At 50.5% G+C, this 21,067-nt stretch overlaps 1 protein-coding gene across 2 annotated transcripts in view; it reads right to left on the reverse strand.

The window, feature by feature from the left end:
* Positions 1–590: 590 nt before the first annotated feature.
* TMEM51 (transmembrane protein 51) overlaps positions 591–21,067 on the reverse strand; it is a 57,791-nt gene continuing 37,314 nt past the window's right edge. For both annotated transcript variants that reach the window (XM_032301514.1, XM_032301515.1), the window contains exons 2-3: positions 5,936–6,493; positions 591–3,603 (exon numbers count right to left, since the gene is read on the reverse strand). In XM_032301514.1, coding sequence (XP_032157405.1) covers positions 3,189–3,603; positions 5,936–6,279 — 759 coding nt within the window. In that variant the 5' untranslated portion in view covers positions 6,280–6,493 and the 3' untranslated portion in view covers positions 591–3,188. The remainder of the gene's footprint in view (positions 3,604–5,935; positions 6,494–21,067) is intronic.

A 21,067-nucleotide genomic window follows, 5' to 3' on the forward strand; every position in this document is an offset into this window, starting at 1 on the left:
AAAGCATCTCTTAAAGAACCCAAGGGCTGGGCTGGGCTGGGCTTCCCAAGGAACAAAGACGAAGGACCAGAAATCTATCTGCTTTGCTCACCTGTGGCCCATCAGGATCGCGCCCAAAACGCTCCCTAATCCCCGAGACTCCATCACCCAATGACGTCTCCATTCACTGCAGGACCAATACCTGAGGGGGCAGGGCCTAGCCCAGCTCAGCTTCTGATTGGTTCTCCTGGGTCAGATGGACAGTGCTCACGTGACACCAACATGGCTGCTGTGGTGCCTCCTCTTGGGCGGGTTGGGAGTGCCAGCTGGAATTTCTCCTCTGCTCTTTCTTGGCCCTGGGGCTATTTAGGCTCAAGAACAAGTGGGTGGTTTCTTTAATTTTCTCCTGTATTTCTGTCCTTTTATGGAAAGGACTAGGGGCTTTATTCTGGTTTTTAGCTACCCTCCCACCTTTTTCTTTTTTTTGACTCAAAAGAGAGAGGGCCCTGATCTGGACAAGCAGCAAAGAGGATGAGCGTGCCTTGGGGAATTTTGAGGGGAAGGGGGTCCCCCGCTTTGACAGGTGGTTTTAACTTAATATTGCAGATGAATTTTTTTTTTTTTTTTTTTTTTGCCTCATCACTGTTCAGGTCTCCAGCCCACAGCCAACATTCCCAGCTAACACTCTCTCTGCCCTCCTCTAGACAAAGATGAACCATGCTCTATATGCTGCATGCAACAAATTCCCACAGACTTGTCAGCCTAAAATAATAGAAATGTATCTTCTCATGGTTCTGGACGCAGGAAGTCCAAAACTGGCATCAGCTGGGCCACAGTCAAGGTTGCAGCTCCCTTGGATGTGAAGGGAGCAGTCCTCTTGCCTCCTGAACTCCAGGGCTGTGGGCTGTCCCTGGCTTGCAGACGCATCAGTCTAGCCTCTGTGCGTGTGGTCACACTGCTTCCTCCTTTTCTCTGCGTGTGCTGTCCCCCAGCTCTCACTTGGAAATGCACTTGTGGGTGACATATGGAATTCACCGGAAGATTCCAGGATAAACTCGTCTCAAAACCCTTAATGCAATCACACCTGCAAAAAAACCTTTACCTTGTAAGGTATCTTCCACAGGTCCTAGGAATTAGGTCTTGATATCTCTTAGGGGTTATCATACAGCCCACTATCAGCCCCAAACTTTTCTTCCCCTGGGGAGGGTGTAGGCTGGGCAGATTCTCTGGCAAGATGATTTATCAGAGCCCAGATTGAGGGCCCTTTCTGACATTTGTAAACTTGCTATTCTCCTTTTCTTTTTTAAAGATTTATTTATTTATTCTAGAGGGGGTGGGGGCTAACTCCGTGCTCTACTCCGGCCTCTGCTGGGGGCTCACTCTCACCACCCTGAGATCATGACCTGAGCCGAAGTCAGGAGTCGGAGGCTTAACCAGCTGAGCCGCCCAGGTGCCCTGCTAGTCTCCTTTCTTTTTCCTCCTGTTTTGTCTTCCCACCAGGAAGCATAAAGACTCACAGAAGAACAAACCCAGCCCCCAGATACATGGAGAGCCATAGCGGGGCTGAGGAGTGGGCTGTGACCAGATCACGCCCCTGGGGTCTTAGCCACAAGCAGTTTCCTCCTAATAGATGGATTTGCATAAGGAAAGCGAAAGGTGGGAATTTAGGCCCTGCTGCCAATCCCGAGATAAAGAGGTGATTTCCCTCCCTACCTGCGGCCCCTTGTCTACTTAGGAGCTTTTAGGAAACATCCAGGGCCTCAGAATTCACTCTTCTCCCAGCCATGCAGACTCTACATCATGCTCACCAGTACCAGGAAGGCACCCCCGGACTCAGGCACTTCCCAGACTCCCACTCCATGGTCAAGACCCTGGTCCCAGATGTCACAACCTCAGCAGTCAGCAGTCCCCTGGGCATCCTCATTAGCTGAACTGCTTTCCCCCGGTTCCATAGGCAGGTACTAGGTCCCCTGAATGAGGACACGCTCATCTAGCCTTTCTGAGCATACAGCCCGTCACTCTCTCTGGGCTGGGTCTCAGGAGGGGGATGCTGGGAGGGCGTTTAGGAGGGTAGAAGCTGCTGTCTAAAGAGCCACCACGTTCTGTTGGGCATGTGGGTCGATGGGGTAGCCCCGGCTCTTGGGAAGCACAGATCCTCCTTCGAAGTCTAGAAAAGCTCTTGACATTGAATGGCACAGTACAGCACTTAAAGACCTCAGGTCCTGAAGCCAGAAGGGGCTCAGGCTCCAGGCCGGCTGCTTGCTAGCGATGTGACATGGGGCACTTGAACTTGAGCCTCTGGGAGCTATCCTTCAAATGGTAGTGATACCAGGATACAGATGAAATGGGCTAACACGTGTGAAATACTCACAGTGCCTGGCAATGGAAAGTGTTTTGTGCAGATCAGCAGCAATCAAGACCATCAGGGATATTTGTCCTAAGCAAGTCAGTATTGGAAGAGCTGCTATAGTAACTCAGCGCCCAAACATACTACATATAAAATATTTTATTATAAAAAGCTCACTTGCACGGCATTTTAGAAGGAATAAAATATCTCATACAGCTCTCCTATTTCGCCCCTGAAGCAGGTGGTTCTCGGAGGGCCCGAGGCCTGGTAATGCCTAAGATCAGAGTCTATGCTTCAGGGGTTCTGAACAGCGTCAGGGGGCCTCACCCCCTCACCATCGATCAGCCCCTTGTTTCGCTTCATTCACGGGACAGCCCCGCGTCCTTTCTAGAAAGCTGAGTCACATCTCCTGCCCACAGCTCAGGCAGGAATCCGGCGAAGAAAGCAAAGGCCTATCTTGTTTTCTTTTTGAAACAAAACAGTCCTAGTGGAAGCAAAACAAAATCACAACCTACACCAGCTGCTGGCGTCCTTTCCGGATTGGAAAGAGAGGTATTGTCGCCAACAACTCAGAGTTGGGGAGAAACAACAGGGAAGGTGCGTACCCCACGCCCCCGACCGGGTCCACATCCCAGATCCGAGGCAGAAGCTCCTCCCAGTGCGCCTGCCACGTGAGGTCCCACGGACGTCGGTCAGTCCCTAGTGACCGGATCCCCCCGCCCCTCCCCTTACCCCCTACCCCCATCCACATCAGTCTGTGTACGTTTGGCCCCTCCGCTTCTCCACTGCAGCTGAAGTGGCTTCACTGGGGGTCCGTGGTCTGGAGGGTGAGCGACCGGAGGGACACACCTGAACGGCACCGTCAGTCGGGTGGCCTGGCATCAGAAGCCTTCTCCTGGACTTCGTCGTACTGTGGTGGCGGAGTCAGAGGCTCGATGGAGGGGGGAGGGACGTTCTTGTCCGGCAGGTTGATCCTGAAGTCTTTAAGGTGAAGCTTTTCGGATTTAATCCTCCGAACTTTCAGTGGCTTTAGGCGTTTGGCCAACTTGGAGTTCTGCCTGTCGGGCGGATGCCCCGGGCTGGCCTCCGCGTTGGCCCTGGCAGCCGTGGGGCTCGTCTCGTCAGGCCCAGTTAAGGACTCATAGGAGGGGAGAGAGATGCTCATCCTGGGGTTCTGGTCCAGTTCCCTCGCTTCTGAGTAGTTGGTGTTCATCACTTCCTCATAACTGGGGACGTAGTACCTGGAGGAGGCCTCCTCCTCTTCCTCCTCCTCCTGGCTGCAAGGCAACAAGCACCAACAGAGTGTTAGCAGGAGCTCCGCGATATCTGAAATCACGAGGGGATGAACTCTGGATCCTGTGTCAGCCCTGGGTCCTCATATACCAGACTTGGAAACAACCAGTGGGTTCCAGAAGTAACCAAAGCTAACACTTCAACTGTGTGCAAGGAGTTGGGTACTCTGCTAAGTACTCTGACACGGATCAACCAGTCTCATCTTCCTAACAACACAATGAGTTAGGTACTATTTTTATACCCATTTTACGGATGGGGAAACGGGTAAGTCAAGGTTATGTGACTTGGTCATATACTTGGGAAGTGGGACATCAGGAACTAAACACCACCCTCAGTGACTACACTGGACAGTCTGGAAGTGTTAACACAAGGAAGTGTGAAACCCCCTTTGCTTTTAAGCCTCACCCTTAACCACGTGCCGGATGGGCTGCTCTGGTGCCAAGCTGGGTCCTTTGGCCAAAGGCCACATAAATACACATGAACCAGCTGCCAGCCTGAAGCAAAGTGGTTGTTCCCAGGGAGAGAAGGAATTTCTGCTATAAAATTTGTAAGTATTTCAAGTTATTCTGTAATTTTGTCTCCAAATTCACTGTAAGGCTCGAAGGTCTCATCCTCAGGCGTAGTCTCCCTTGACTGCTGAAAGAGAAAACCAGTAGTCAGGGTGATTTTTTGGTTTTGTTTTTACACATGTGCAGGGAATAGTGCCATTAGCCATAGTCCAGGACTCTGCACTTGAACCTGTAGGGTGATAATGGCCAACATCAGCCCCTCCCTGTCTGTCCCCGCCTTCCTGTCACTTCAGTTGGGCATACGAGTGCTCATGGCTAGGGTGGGTGATCAGGGATGACTGATTTTCCTTCTTTGTTCTTTTCTGTATTTCTTTTTTTTTTTTTTTTTTAAAGATTATTTATTTATTTATTTATTTGACAGAGAGAGAAATCACAAGTAGGCGGAGAGTCAGGCAGAGAGAGAGAGAGAAGCAGGCTCCCGCTGAGCAAAGAGCCCGATGCGGGACTCGATCCCAGGACACTGAGATCATGACCCGAGCCGAAGGCAGCGGCTTAATCCACTGAGCCACCCAGGCGCCCCTCTTTTCTGTATTTCTTAAGTCTTCTAGAATATGCACGCATGATCTTTTATTATCAGTAAATGGGTTTCGTTTTTCCAAACTAAAACAACTCCCTCCCCGCTAGAAAGATGACAGAGTTGCAGAAAATCTCAACAATGCCGAAAAAACCTCAGGCAGAAAAGCACACCATCCCATCTCCTTCCACCTGGAGACAGGCACTGTTAACACGCTGTTGTACATCTTTCCAGACCCCTCTCTAATCCCACAGCTGCAACATCTGAGGTGATTAGGACCTTCCCAAAGACGCTGTACTGCTACCTCCATTTCCCACCATGGAGCATATGGTCCCACGATAGCAAATATAGGTCAGCTATGGCTGTGCAGAATGCCACCAAGGGGGCGTGCCATAATTTAGCCCGAATGATGGATATTTAGGTCGCTTGCTCAGTTTTTGCTGTCCTAAGCAATGTTCTGATAAACCTAAGGGCACAGACTCCTTTGTACTTGCGTGATTTTTCCTCCCAAGGGTAAACTCTTAGGAACGGAACGGAGAGGGACACACATCTTCAATACCTCCTCTCACTGCCTCTTCAGAAAGGCTGTGTCAGTCACTGCCCTCATCAGTGACCCATTTCCCTACAGCTCTCCAACACCAGGGGCAGCCTGTCCTGGCCATGAAGACAGGCAAAGAACTATGACACCTTTCCTCGTTTGCATTTCGTGACTAATGAGGTGGAACATCTACTGTCTGAACATTCTATGAGATGCTTCCTTGTGTCCTTTATCCGTTTTCCTACTGGTGTGCTCATCTGTCACATTCCTTTGCAAGGGCTTCTTCTAGTGGGGATGTCAACCTTCATCATGTGCTCCCTGATGTACCGCTTATCTCTTAAACACACTTGTGGCATTTTTGTTCAAATAGAACACTGCTTCCCAACCTTTTCAATACAAAGCATGCACACACAGCCCATCTGGAGACTCTGGCTGTCCTGGGCCCCGTGCAGCTTCCTGGTCGGTGTCAGAATCTCGATACACTTGTCGTCCATTCATACCGCATTACTGGGGCAACTATAGAACTATAAAGTTACTTGGAAAATGATAAACTGCTTTTCAGAGCCCCAGTGGGGGAAAGTGGGAAGGCAGAGTGTCCTAGACTAAAATAATCTCATCAGCGACCCCTAGGAGTGTGTGTGTGTTCACGAGCGTGTATCCATCCCCCGGTCTGAAGGCGGTTGGCCCGTTCTCACCTGTCTTCCTCCGGGGCGTGTGGCTCGACCCCCGGCTGGTGCTGGATGTGGACCATCTCCTCGCCTTGCCGCTGCTTCCTCTTGTCCCGGATGCTCAGGCAGATGGAGAGCAGCAAAAGCATCACCCCAGCCCCGACTAGCACGTAGGCCACAGAGAAGGTCTTGCTCTTGAGAATGCCACTGCCTATCTCTGTCTTGTTGTTCCCCTGAGCGGTCGGCTTTTCGTGGGCGCTGAACCCGGGCACCAGGTTCCACATGGCCATGATGACCCCAAGAACCAGCATCCCCAGGCCGATGGCGGTCAGTGCATAGTGGGAGCCGTTGGCCTTAGACTGGGCCATCATGCCAGTGGGAGTGGGGCGAGGCCCGGTGTAGAGAAAAAAAATAAATAAATGGGAGCAGCAGCAGCAGCAGCAGCAGCAGCAGCAACAACAAAAACCCCTTCGATGCACGGAACGAAATCCCTAGTGCCGCCCTAAAGAAACAGCGGCTGACCTCCCGAGGGACGGTTTCCAGCAAATTTGAGGCATCCTGTGTGGACAGCTGCGGCCGAGAGGTCTGGAAGGAAAGCAGAGGGAGAGAGAGGAGGATCAGTTCGGATTCCGGACGCTTTTGTGAACCCAGCGCCTGTCCTCCTGAAGGAGTTATGGAGCAGGACTGAGCTGCGGGCTCCGGCCGGGCCGCTGATGCATTCCAGATGTCTTACGTGCCGCGCTCGGCTCCTTCTGCGAGCCTGCAGAAGGAGGGCTGATCCGCCCACCCCACCCGAAAAGGAAAAGCCAGACCTCTCCATGCAGGAGACCAGAGAGGTCAGGGCTCCGGGTCCTGAAAACATTCTGTGGAATTTAAGGAAGCGCAGGGCAGTCTCAGCGGGCACGAGGTCCAGCGAGGCGCGCCAACGACAGCGTGCACGAGCCGTGGTCAGTAGCCCAGATGGCCTGGGCGACGGGCATCGGTCGGGGATACATCCTGGTGCACACAGCCCTAGGGGCTGGTCCCCACCCTCCATGGCTCCCCATCTCCTGCAGTAGAAAATCTGGGCTCCTGGAGTCATGCAAGTGACCGCCTCTTGTCTTCATCTCTCACCTCGCCCTCCTCTGCACAGCCCCCTCCAGCATTTCTGCAGTTCTCTGTGCGCCCTCCCCCCAGCTTCCCCTTTTGTGGGCTGCCACAGGCCACCAGTGGCTACCGTGGCCAGTGTCTCTCTTCCCATGACACATCTCTGTGCCTGGAACAAAGCAGGGCTCCAGTATGTCCGCTGAAACATCACTGAATGAAATGAACGGAGGCCACCTGACGCCACCTGGGAGACTAGTCTCCCTTCAGCCACATGGAGTTTTGCTTTTCTTAAAGGGGCAGAAGCCTCCTTATTTCCCATCTTAGCTGTGGTGCCTAGCTGGGCAAGAAACCCTCTTCCCATAAAGCAGCTCAGAGACCTTGTGCTCAAGCCCACCATCTGGGGATTCTACAACCATGTGTGGGCTGGGAGAATGAGCCAGATAAACAAGTCACCTGAAGGTTTAGCTCAGAATGCTTCCAGGGGCCAGGAGGACCAGCGACCAGGGCCCTTCCGGGCGAACTGTCCTCAATACATTATTCCCAGGACAGTGACCTTTGCAGAACAGCAAAGCCTGGCGGATGTTTGGATGGGCAAGGTCCTATTTTCAATGCTGCATTCCTTCCGATCTTTCCAGAGGGACGGCTAACCAGGCCACTTGAAATCCAATGCTTCAGAGATATTTTCTCATCAAACAATGGGCTCAATCTGAAAGTGCCCACTTTGTTAAAAAATACTCTAAATATATTTGGGATAATATCCTTTGTCAGCTTGAGGTCTGTTCTTTCTTTTTTCTCCATGCCACAGATATTTCTTGCGCATCTGCTAAGCAGCATTAGGCACTGGAGGGACACCAGTGCGCAAGCGAAGGGCTAGTGGAGCTTCCTGGCCAGCAGGAAAAGGTCTACAAGGAATAACGACCAAGTGGGAAGAGAGTCTAGAAACTGTGGCACTTGGTAGGTGGGTGTCCTCACTCGGGCTGGAGAAGCTGTGGAAAGTCTCTGTGAGAGAGAGAAGCCCCACTTCACATAATAGGGTCTGCACCCGGATTGTGCTATGCTATGTGTAGACGTGCATCCCCACTATACATGTATACTCATGTGTGAACATGTATGTGTAGGCATGTAGGGCACTGAACAAGGATCCCACCCCACTGCAGACAGTTGCTGGGGGTCAGCTGAAAAGCCTACAGAACCCAATGAGGGTATCTGTTTCCCAAATACCACTCACAGCCAGTGCAGGAAAGGATGAGTGGTTTAGCAGTTCTGCGGAATGGAGCGAAGACCAGGCCAGAGGAGGAAGATGGCTTGGGGGTGTGGAGGGGCAGCCCGAGGCTGGGGAGAGAAGCAGGAGATGAAAAAGCCCATGCCTGAGCCCCTACTGGGGGCCCAACAGGGAGGCCTTGTCCCTGGGAGGCTGACAGTGTGTTCTCTTAACTGGCGACTGGGGCCACTGGAACCTTCTATCCTTCCTGCTCTCTCCACTCAAGCTTTGCCTTACCTGTCATGGGAGTAAAACAGGCCCAAGAGGAGAGTCACTGACAGAAATGAGAATGTCAGGATTCACACATTTGGGCCTGTTAAATGGTCAGTGATGGAAAACAGGCAATAATATCCGGTACGGGCAATGGTGCTGGGATAAGCGATTTCATACAATTTTTCCAGATGGGAAGTGCTGCCATTGATGGATCAGAAGTTTCAAAAATGCTTATACCCTTTGGCTTTGTAATTCCAACTTCTAAGAATTAGGTACACACCAAGGATATTCATCATAGCTTTGTAGCAGTGAGAAAATAGAAATTCTTTAAAAAGCCCATAATCTGAATCTGGTTAAATGAAATATGTACACGTACTTGTTAAACTATGGTTTCAAGCTGGCTTATGATACATTTTAAAGTCAAACAAACAAACAAAAAAACCAAAAACCAGTATGTTCAGTGTGATTCTAATTTTTTAAAAATTCTATATGCAGATCTTTACACACGAATACATAGGAAGGAAGACCAGATAATCCTCCTTATGTTAAAATAAATAAGAGACGAAAGATTTTCATATGTACAAACACGCATGTAAAAATCTCGGACAAGGGACACATTCCAAATTTAGCAATGATTGCTTCAGAGAAGAGAGAGGGTTTGGGGAGTGTACCTGTTACTCTGTTTCTGTATTTTGGACTTGTTACAATCAGAAGGTATCGCAAGGTACCGTAACTTGGTGGTTCAACGTGAACTTCAGAACCAGGCTGCCTGGCTCACATCCTCACTCTGGACTTTCCCAGCTGTGTGCCTTTAGGCAAGTTACTCAACCTCTCTGTGCCTCAGCTTCCACAACTACAAAAATGGAGACAAAAGCCTTCTGGTATTCACTCATAGGGGAGTTATGATAAATGAACAAGAAAACGTACATTCAATACTTAGAATTATATGTGACCAGCACATAGTAAGTTCTTCTAGAAAGGTTTGCTCTTTAATATTATTTAAAGCTTGCATTCCGGGGCACCTGGGTGGTTCAGTGGGTTAAAGCCTCTGCCTTGAGCTCAGGTCATGATCCCAGGGATCGAGCCCCACACATCGGGCTCTCTGCTTGGCGGGGAGCCTGCCTCCCTCTCTCTCTGCCTGCCTCTCTGCCTACTTGTGATCTCGGTCTGTCAAATAAATAAATAAAATCTTAAAAAAAAAAAAAAAGCTTGCATTCCTAATGGGGTGAGACCACCCATGGGGTAGGGGCAAAAATTCATTCTTGGGGATGGTGTAAAAATTGTCTTACGCATTACAATGGTTTGTGGCCCTCCACAATACATTAACAGACACACAGGATACCTGCACTTTTAAAATTTCACCGGGGCAGGGGTGAAGTAGGGAGATTACAAAAACGATGTCTAAAAAGACTCTTTAGGGGACAATACTGGGAGGGGGAAGGCTGAGAAACACTAGTTAATGTTTCATATTAAATTTCAAAACACTCAAATTATGCATTCCATGGTCGTCTTAGTTGTTTTCTGTGCGCCGGGATTACAGTGATTTTTATTTTCTTTTTCTTACTGGGAGAGTAAGAACTGGAAACACAGAAACGTGTATGTGTTGCTTTTAGAATCAAAAAAATGAAATGAAGGTTTTGGTGTTTTGGGGCTCGTGGCAGGGTCATGTGCCCAGGGGTCACTTAAACTTGTCCATCAATTCCCATCGATTTGGCCCGCTCCCTCTGGCGTCCGGGACCCCGGTGGGCTCCCCAGGGTGTGGGACCCAGCCCCGAGCTGCAGCTGCTGGCTGTTTATCTCATTTTTGGCTTGTTGACCCATGTTATATTTAGTAAGGTGTTCTTTCCCTTTCAAAAATATGGAAAGAAGCTAATTTTGTGCTAGAGGATTTGGACCACATAGTTTCCAACACATCCCTAAAACAGAGGAGCCTTGGCGGGCAGACCGGGGTCCCCGCTCTGCTAGACCCACCTCTGGCTGGACGCATCAACAGCTCAGGTTTGGGGCGGCCCTAAGGGATAAGTGAGTGATCCTATATTCAAGAACAGTGGTTAACTAGTTAACTAGTCTTAACTAGTTAACTAGCCTTAACTATTTAAGAGAGGTTCCCTAGTTAAGAGAGGTAACTGTTGTTACTTGGCTTGAAAACAACTCTTCATGCTAAACTCTTGAGTTACGGACCCACCTGTAAAAAACCAGAAACACAGCTTTCTAAGTAAGCTGTGAGCATTTCAATGTGAGGGGCTCATGGGGGGAGGAATGTGTTTTCTTTTGGGCAGGGGTTGGGGGGCATAGGTTGGGCTGTGTGGTTGGGACATATAGTGAGAAAAGTTGTATCAGAAGAAACCAGGATTCTGTACCAAAAAGTGGGGCCACAGAAGGATGACAGTCCGGTAGCCGTGTTTACCAGACCTTTCTGTGGTTTCATCCATCTTCCACAGGTGCCCCTGAGGCTTAAAAGAAGAGGAAACATTCCCCCAAGTCATTTGATGAGGAGTGTATCATCTTGATACCAAACCAAACAAGGACAAGGCAAGAAAGGAAAATGACTGGCCAATCTGATCTGTCTGCACACAGACAAAAATCCTAAACAAAAGGCCAGCAAATAGAATCCCACAACGTAAGAAAGGAATGCACCCACGTCCTAGAGGAGAACATAGGCGGCAACCTCCATGACCTCGGCAGCAAGCAACTTCTTGCTAGACACGTTGCCAAAGGCAAGGGAAACAGAAGCAAAAATGAACTATTGGGACAAGATGAAAAGCTTTGCACAACAAAGGAAACAATCAGCAAAACCAAAAGACAGCCTATGGAATGGGAGAAGATATTTGCAGAGGCGTTATCAGATAAAGGGCTGATATCCAAAATCTATAAAGTACTTATCAAACTCAACATCCAAAGAACAAATAATCCAGTCCAGAAATGGGCAGAAGACATGAACAGACATTTCTGCAAGGACATTCCAAATGGCCAACAGACACATGAAAAAAGTGCTCCACATCACTTGGCATCAGGGAAATACAAATCAAAACCACAATGAGATACCACCTCACACCCAGTCAGAATGGCCAAAAAGGAACACGTCAGGAAAGGACAGATGCTGGTGAGGATGTGGAGAAAAGGGAACCCTCCTACACTACTGGTGGGAATGCAAGCTGGTGCAACCACTCTGGAAAACATCACGGAGCTCCCTCGCAAAGTTAAAAATAGAGCTACCCTCCGACCCAGCAATCGCACTCCTGGGTATTTACCTTAAAGATAAAAATGCAGTGATCCGAAGGTGCACGTGCACCCGAATGTTTATAGCAGCAAGGTCCACAATAGTCAAACTATGGAAAGAGCCCAGATGTCCACTGATGGACGAAAGGATAAGAAGATGTGGTATATATAATATAATGGAATACGACTCAGCCATCACAAAAATGAAATTTTGCCATTTGCAATGACATGGATGGAACTAGAAGGCATTATGCTGAGTGAAATAAGTCAATCCGAGAAAGACCAGTATCGTATGATCTCATCCATAGGTCGAATTTAAGAAACAAAATAGAGGAGCATAGGGAAAGGGAGGGGAAAATAAAACAAGACAAAAATCGGAGAGAGAGACACACCGTAAGATACTCTCAACCCTCCGAAACAAACTGAGGGTTGCTGGAAGGGAGAGGGGTGGGGGGTGGGGTAACTGGGTGACCGGCATTAAAGAGAGCATGTGATGGAATGAGCACTGGGTGTTACATGTAACTGATGAATCTACCTCTGGGACGAATACTATACTATATATACTATTAGTAGATTATGTATAGTATATAATAAATACTATATAGCATAGTATATAGCATAGTATTATAGTAACATATAATATATGTTATGTATATGTTAATTGAATTTAAATAAATTAATTAATTTTTAAAAAGAGAAGTACATAATGCACCACAATCAAGTTGGGTTTATCCCAAGAATGTAGGCTTGGTTCAACATTAGAAAATCAAATAAGGCCATGCACCCCGAAAGGATAAGCCATGACAGCTTTCTCCTGTGGATTAGCACACAGCCGAGAATATGAGTCACCTATCGCCATGGGCACCAATGTGGCCCATTCTGACAAACGTGACATTGAACAGAAAAGCAAATGCAGCACGTTTCCATTTATGAGAAGTTCCAAACCAGGTAAAACCAAACAATATATGGGTGTTTATTTATTACATTATTCCTTACACTGCACAGGTGCCTTATAGAGAGCCTTGTCACTGGCCAAATTACTTTGTAATAGGAATTTCTGACACCTATCAACACCTTTCCACCACTCTTAGCATAAATTCCAAACTCCTTTGCTGTGGCCTCCAGCCCCACCAGACTGGACTGGCTCCTGCCTTTCTCCTATCTTCTCTCTTGGCTCACCAACCCTCCATGGCTTCTGTACTGTTTTTCACCCACACAAGCACATTCTGCCACAGGGCCTTTGTACTTGCTGTTTTCCATGCCTGAAACACTCTTCCTTCCGTCTCTTTGGTACGGCTACTTCTTTACTCAAATGCCATCTCCTCAGTGAGGATTTCCTTAACTAATCTATATAAAATGTCCTTCTGTTACCCAGCTAGTCTTAAGCCCCACGCTTGGTTCCTTGAGGACATTTCTTCCCATGGATGGATGACATTACCTCACAATCTCTAATAGTATTGTTTTGCTTTCTTGTTGGCTCCGTCTCCCCCAGTGGAGTATAAACTCCCTGAACCAAAGTTCTTGTTAGGGAACTGAACAGGTGCTTAATAACTATTGGCAGAATGACTTTCTGGCAAGTTAAAAAGTTGGACTAATGTCCTGTATCAATTTGGGGAAATTCCTAGTCCACAGTTGGCGCCAAGGGGGAGAGGATGAGTTCGAGCAACTTTCTGGAGGATCCGTACGCACATGACTTGCCAGCAACATGGAGAGGGGGCCAGGCTAAATGTGACCTCCATTCTGACCTGAGAAGGTGACTCTATCAACATTTCCTGGGGCACCCGGGCGGCTCAGTGGTTAAAGGCACTGCCTGTGGCTCAGGTCATGATCCCAGGGACCAGGGATCCAGTCCTGCATCAGGAATCTCTGCTCAGCAGGGAGCCTGCTTCCTTCTCTCTCTCTCTGCCTGCCTCTCTGCCTACTTGTGATCTCTGTCTGTCAAATAAATAAATATATCTTGAAAAAAAAAATTTCCTGATGGAGTCTGAGGTTTCAGCATTCCCTGGTGTTCCCAGGCAGAAGTCGGCAGGGCTGAGAGCCCCGAGCCTCTCTCCTTCTGGGCAGCTGCTGTCTTCTCTCCCACAGCACCAGGGTTGACCAAAGACAGTAGGGATTTCCGAGGCAGGGGTGGACCGTCACAGCTCTGGACATTTGAGCACCCCGCCTGGCTGAGACCCGGATTGGAGTCTCTGTGAACCTAATGTGAAGACAATGCTTTGAATAACAATGAACAAAAGAAAGAAAGAAAGAAAAAATGGTGCTGTCCTAGCTGAGGCAGAGGAAAGGGTTCCAAGTGATCGTCAAGCCTTCCCTTGACCCGTTCCAGCTGAATCCCAGACATTCTATAGGGATCATCGTCTACGATCCCTGTGTGGCCATCGAGCTTGCCTTGTGGCCCTGGAAGGTGCGGCGTCAGAGGTGCCTGGCCCAGCCCTGCTACCTTTCCTGCCTTTCGTGGGAGGGCATCTCAGCAGCCCGAGGTGCCTGGCAGCTTGACCAGTCCCCAGGACAAAGAGGCTCCTTGACTGGTCTCCCTGTGCCCAACCTCTGCCTGCCAAGCTGCATAATTGGGAAAGGGATCCCGAGCTGCATTCCCAGGGAACGAGGCCACGTTCCCATCACAAAGGAAGAACTCAGTGGGAGCCCTCTGGGCCAAGTTGCAGCCAGTCATCACTTTGGTCACCAAGTTCTGGTCCCAGGCAGGAGAGGACGGGAGGAGAAAGGCGCTGGGCCACCCCCACCGCTGCTGCCCCAGTCCTGCCTGGGGATTTCAGGCCACCTCCCCACCGACCAAGGGCAAAAGTGTCAGGTTCCCGTTCTTTGAGAATGAGTTCTTGTAGCTTGAGCATTCAGGAAAAATGAAGATCACCTTGCAAATGAGTCATACAGGGAGAGGGGAGGAAAGAGGGCTGCCCGGCCCGGACCGAGCGGACGGGGGTAAAAGGAAAGAAGGGCTGTGAAGGAATCTGCCAGGCCCAGTGGTAACTATAGGAATAGTAGCAGAGGCACCAGCCAGTCAGGGAAGGATTAGCCCCATTATCTCGGAGTCTCAGAGAGGTTATGTCATTGGTCCCAGCTCACAGAGCTCAAGGCAGCAGGCAAGATTCACAATCAAATCCCGCGGAGTTTGCAGTGCACCTCCTTCCCTCGCACCACACCCCTCCCTGGGCAGGGCCCCTCCCCGGGCAGGATGGGCAGGCCAGCGGTGAGCACCATAATTCACTCTCGGAGATACTTTGTCCCAGAAGCAGCAGGCGTACTAGCTGTGCCTTTCTTTGAAACGGGCTTTCTAGAGAATGCAACCATTCCTGGGTCCCTATTGTGTGCCAGGGGCTTTATGGGGACACACAGATGTGTGACACACATTCACGGCCCAGCAGGAAGACAAAGGGATTCTTCCTCCCAGAAGGGATGCCAACGTCAGGTTAAGAGTGCACGTGTGTTCCATGTGGGCTCTGTGCCAGGCCCTGTGCTAACTCCTTCCACGCACAATCCTGCCGGAGGTATTATTTCTGTTTTACAGATAAGGACACTGAGATTCAGAGAGGTAAAGTAAGCAGTCCTAAGTTACACAGCTAGTACAAGGCAGGGATAAAGCATGTCTGATTCTAAAACCCATGTTTTTAGTCACCACGCAGTACCACTAAAATGGGGCTTAGCAGGAGGCTACAGCGAGAGTAACAAATTAGCTCTGAAGGATGTGGAGGAAAGAAGATAAAGCAGCAGCTTGGGGCTCCGGGGTGGCTCAGTGGGTTAAGCATCTGCTTTCGGCTCAGGTCAGGATCCTGGGATCCTAGGATGGAGCCCCATGTCGGGGTGCCTTCTCCCTCTCCCTCTGCCCTTGCCCCCTACTTGTGCTCTCTCTCTCTCAAACAAACAAACAAATACAATCTTTAAAAGATAAAAAATTTTATTTGACAGAGATCACAAGCCGACAGAGAGAGAGGAGGAAGCAGGCTCCCTGCTGACCAGGGAGGCCCAGGTGGGGCTCGATCCCAGGACCCGAGGATCATGACCTGAGCCGAAGGCAGAGGCTTTAACCCACGGAGCCACCCAGGCGCCCCAGTAAATAAAATCTTAAAAAAAAAAAAAAAGCAGCTTTGCAAGGCACTGACCTCGGGCGGAGTTTGAAGGGGGAGGAGACTAAGGTGACCGGCGGGAAGGGTTCAGCCTGAGAAACTGCACAGAGAACGGGAGAGGATGGGTCCCAGACACCTGCCACTTGCTGCAGAGAAAAGAGGCAGCCTCCCCCTCCACATTGGAAGATACCCACAAATTTTTTAAGACCCGACATCTCCAGTCCCCTTGCTGATCCATTTATTTTTTTATTTTTTTTAAGACTTTATTTATTTATTTGACAGAGAGAGATCACAAGTAGGCAGAGAGGCAGGCAGAGAGAGAGAGAGAGAGAGGGAAGCAGGCTTCCTGCTGAGCAGAGAGCCCAATGCGGGACTCGATCCCAGGACCCTGAGATCATGACCTGAGCCGAAGGCAGCGGCTTAACCCACTGAGCCACCCAGGCGCCCCTTGCTGATCCATTTAAAGGTTGGAGAGACTAAGAAGTCAAACACATTCTGAAGACTCCAGGCGTCATCAACAGAAGGAGCAAGTTCACCAACTGGGTACTGGGATGCTGCATGGCTCAGTGGGGAAAGCCTCTGCCTTCGGCTCAGGTCATGATCCCAGGGTCCTGGGATCGAGCCCCACGCGGGCTCCCGGCTCAGCTCAGCCTGTTCCTCCCTCTGCCCCTCACCCTACTCGTCCTCTCCTGCTCACTCACACACTCTCTCTCTCAAATAAGTAAGAACTTTAAAACAAAACCCAAGCAAACCAACCAGGTATCTAGTCTTCTGGTCTCTTTTCTCTAAGCAACTGGCTGGCGTGTGACCCTATTTGCACGGCTGGCGCTGGGAACCAATCGCGAGGGCTCCAGCCATGTTCAGTCTTTCTTAGGTAAAGGTGACATCGCTGTGTGTCCTCCTGCAGGGACAGAGTCTGGTGCCTGTAAGATGCAGGGCAGCAACCAGAGCTCCTGTCACCGTTCAAAGTGAGCCTGACAGTCTGATCCCTCGCCAGGCTCTGGGGATGGGCCACCAGTGGCCTCCCACTCCAGCAAGCACCGCTGAGCAACAGGCACTGACCATCCCCCCGGCCCCAGCACGCTGCTAGCAAGGGTTACATCTGCTACTACTTCCTGGACACTAGAGTGTGCCGAGCTCACACCAAGTGCATGGCATGGGTCAGCACATTCATTCTGCCCGAGCATCCTATTGGGGAGGTGCTCTTAATCCTCCTTCTGTCCATGTTATCACTGAATACACGAAGGCACAGAGAGGTTGAGAAACTCGCCCCAAGTCACACAGCATGTAAGCGGTGGCCCTGTGCAGAGGCTCCTTGTTCAGGACTCCCTCATCCCTGAGGCAGTAGGAAAGCAGCCTTTCAGCCAAATTCACCAAAGGTGGGGCACGTGACACCTGTTACGTGTGCCCCCCCCCCCCCCCCCCGCCCCGGGGCCAGTGACATGTTGTAGCCGAACTTCCTGGGACAGGGAGCTCATGCGACTTTGCAGTTCGGGTCAGTGTGCTGGTTGCTGGCCAGGCTTGGGTAAACCTGGGCACCTTCTGGACAAAACCTGTGTCCTTGTGCAGAAGGTCATTTTGGACACTGCCCTGACTCATTTGTTCCTCTTCCCCAAGAGGCATTTTGCAAAAAAAAGAGGAGGGCAGAGGAGACAACTCACATCAGGGAGCTCAGGTTTGTTGGCGAATAGAAACCCCTTCCAGCACGCGGTAGGTTCTCAGGGTGGGCTCTGGGCTCCCATCTTAGCCCGGCGCCTTCAAGCTTGCCTAGAGGCTATCCATGACCTTCGTCCACGTCAGCTATCTCCCTGGACCGGGGAGCTGGACTCGGATGGATCTTGTGGGTTGTTATGAGTGATGGGCTCAAAGTTTGGGGGTTTGGGTATTTAGTGATTTGCTCAACAAAACATTAACAGAGCATCTACCATGGGCCGGGGCCTCTGTAGGAGCTGGGGATAGACAAATGGCTGAAACAGACAGACGACCACCTGCTGGAGGGGGAGACAAGCTGGGAACAATGACACTGACACCCCCGGACGGGGACAGGGAGTAGGAGGTGGGGACTTGAAATGCGGTGCTCAGGGAACACAGTCACTGAGAAAGGAATCGTTGAGCAAGGGTTTGAAGGAGGCTGAGGAGGGAAGCATGTGGGTATCTGAGCGAAGGACCTTCCAGGCACAGGGAACCACAGAACAGACGTCCTGAGGCAGGAGCCCTGGCCATTTCCAGGGACAGTAATGCTGGAAAATCCACGAGGGCCTGTATTATGAGCAGAGAGTAACGGCTCCAAATGCGTTAGCTGTCATTGCCAGACCTGTGGAGGAGCATGAGAATCCAACATCTTTACAGACACCCGGGGTGGAGTGGTGGGGGGTGGGGGGTGGGGTGAGAAGCTAATTCAAGGCCATTGAAGTTGGCGGCAGAGAAGAATCTGGGGTTCAGCTCAAAGCTATTTGCCCCTTCCTCTGTTTCTCAGAATTTGGGAGAAGGTATGTGGATGGCGGAATAATGATTTCCCCCTCTCCCAAATATCCGGATCCTAAACCCTGCAATTTGTGACCGTTCACTTTACATGGCAAAAGGGACTTTTCAGATGTGATTACGTTAAGGATCCTGAGATGGGGAGACTAGCTGGGCTTAACCAGGTGGGTTCGATTTAATTACAAGTGTCCTTAGAAGAGGGAGGCAAGGGGCGCCTGGGTGGCTCAGTGGGTTAAAGCCTCTGCCTTCGGCTCAGGTCATGGTCTCAGGGTCCGGGGATCGAGCCCTGCATTGGACTCACTGCTCTGCAGGGAGCCTGCTTCCTCCTCTCTCTCTGCCTGCCTCTCTGCCTACTTGTGATCTCTGTTTGTCAAACAAATAAATAAAATCTTTAAAAAAAAAAAAAGAAGAAGGAGAAGAAGAAGAGGGAGTCAAGCTTTCTTGACTCAGAGGAGGAAGCAGGAGATGTGAGGTCAGAAGCCAGGGGCTGTGGTGATGAGGGGAGGGGCCCTGAGCCACGAGGGGGCGTGCGGGGCGGGGGGGGGCAGCCACCTCTGGGGCTGGAGAAGGTGAGGAAGCAACATGTTCCTTCAGCTTCCGGAAGGAACCAGCCCTGCAAACCTTCTGACGCGCCATGAAACTGACTGGGGGCTTCTGGTCTTAGAAACCCCAAGAGAAAAAGTGTGTGTTGTTTTCAGCCTGGCCTCTGCCAGGCTCAGACCATTTATTTACTTATCCAACAGTTCCTTCAACTGGGCCCAGTTCCTTGATCCCTTGGTGAATTTTGCATCTCTTCCTGGCGTGGCCAGGCTAGAGGGAGGCTGGGCAGCCTGGCCCTCCGGCCCCGGTTTACATTTTAACCCGAGATTTCTCTGGAGGGAAGCCTGCACTTGTTCCAACTTGGCTGGGGTAGAAACTGTGACAAAGGCGTGCATTCTCATGCCGTATCAGCAGGCACCTGCTTTCCGGGTGGCTCAGACCTCCGGTTCCTAAGCCCTGGGGACAAAGCTCGGCAGACGTTTATTTTGTGTGGTCCTTATATGGGGGGTTTTGAACCAAAACTGGAGGTGTGGAGAGAAGACAGGCAGACCTCCGCAGGCGGACGGATCCTGCAGGAGCAAAGCCCTCCCCGTTCCCAGGCCTTTATCAGGGCGGCCCTTGATGGTGGCCAGGACACAGTCCTGCCCATATCTGGACATTTTCTTTTTTAGCCACAGTGATGCTGCTTCCACAGAAGTGGTTCCCAAACCTTCTGCCAAGCGCCCTTTTGGAATCTGCTCAAGCTTGTCCAGCCTGCCCTGCACTCCCTCCCCCTGCTACCTGTGACTCCCACTTTAAGCCCCCAGTCTCCTCCTGCTTCCGGTTTTCAGGAAGTCCCTTCCCTGAAAGTCACACCCAATTCTTTTCCCAACTGCTACATTCTGGGATGCCACCATGGGCAGTCCCCAAAATGTTTACCGAGTGCCAGGCACTGTGCTGGGTGCTTTCCGTGCATTTATTACTACTGTTATTAACGGTATTTAGACAATTTAGTGTATGTTATTTATTTTATATAAATAATAATGATTTATTATTTCTATGACTCAGTTAATACACTTATTTTTAAAATGTATTACATATTAACACATTTCACATTCCCAAGAAGCCTGATGGGAAAGTTTCTAGAAAAATCCCCACTTCACAGATGAGGAAACAGATGTTCGGAGAAGTTAAGACGCCTGCTCCAAGTCATCCAACCAACAGCACAGCAAAGCTTTGAACTTGTAATGTCTGAGGGTAGAGCTGGCCTGCTCTCCTCACCCCCACCCAGCCTCCCGGCGCTCTGCACCCCACCGAGAGCCCTCTCCCGTCGCCCTGGATGCTTCCAGCCCTCCCTAGGCTGACCTCGGTCTCTGTGGCAGAATTCCTTGTTTCCCTTCTTGTTATTTCCCCTCCATAAAAACCAGCTTCTCCTGTGTGAGTCACTCAGCCCCCTGCAACCACTGATAGCCATCTGGACATATCGTAAATAATTGACGCTGGGATGTTTAATCATAAAACTGGAACCAGGGTTAAAATGGGGCAGCCTGTGGGAGATGGGGAGAGAGTAACAGCCCATGGGGGAGGCTTGCTTGGCGGGGCGGGCACTTCTGTTGGGAAATAAAAGGAGAACGAGCTGAGCCTCCGTGACTGCTCACAACGTCCACAGCATCACTCACACTCCCCAACATCGTCCCCACTGTGGCTCCCAGCAGCCAAGGAGGAAAGTGCTACCAGAACTCCTAGAACCACCCCTCCCCGACAACAATACCCAGAAGTCGGGGCACAGTCCGTGCAAGGGCTGGGGTCCAGTCCCCTCTGTCCAGTAGATCAGCAGTGCTGATCTCATAAGGTTAAGGAGGGAAGGGTTAAGGGACAGATGACCTTTGGATCCTGTACTGGCCACCACCCACTGCCCCAGGTTTAGGGACTGAAAAAGTCTCACTGTCCTTTCTCTGCAGCCAGCACGTGACTCTGAAGTGGCCACATTGTCAACAGATGAGCCCCAATGAAACTCCCGAGGTGCGAAACGATTTCCACGCCTTGGCCGCTGTTCCTCTTGGCCATTCTGGTCTGGAACTGCCAGTCAGGCCCCCCAGCTAAGGGCTGGGAAAGGTGACGACCTCCTTGGGATGCCCCAGAGCCAGCTGGACAAAGTGAGGTGTCACCTGGAGGGCACAGCTCACGTCCCAGCCCAGCTGGGACTTGGCATCTGATCTTGGCTTCTCTCACCTGTGCCGGAGGGAGGGAAAGAAGAGCGGGTAATGCTGACTCACGAGCCCGGTATTTTCAGCAGGGAGG

This window comes from Mustela erminea, chromosome 10 (genome assembly GCF_009829155.1).
Source record: "Mustela erminea isolate mMusErm1 chromosome 10, mMusErm1.Pri, whole genome shotgun sequence".
NCBI classification, from domain to species: Eukaryota; Metazoa; Chordata; class Mammalia; order Carnivora; family Mustelidae; genus Mustela; species Mustela erminea.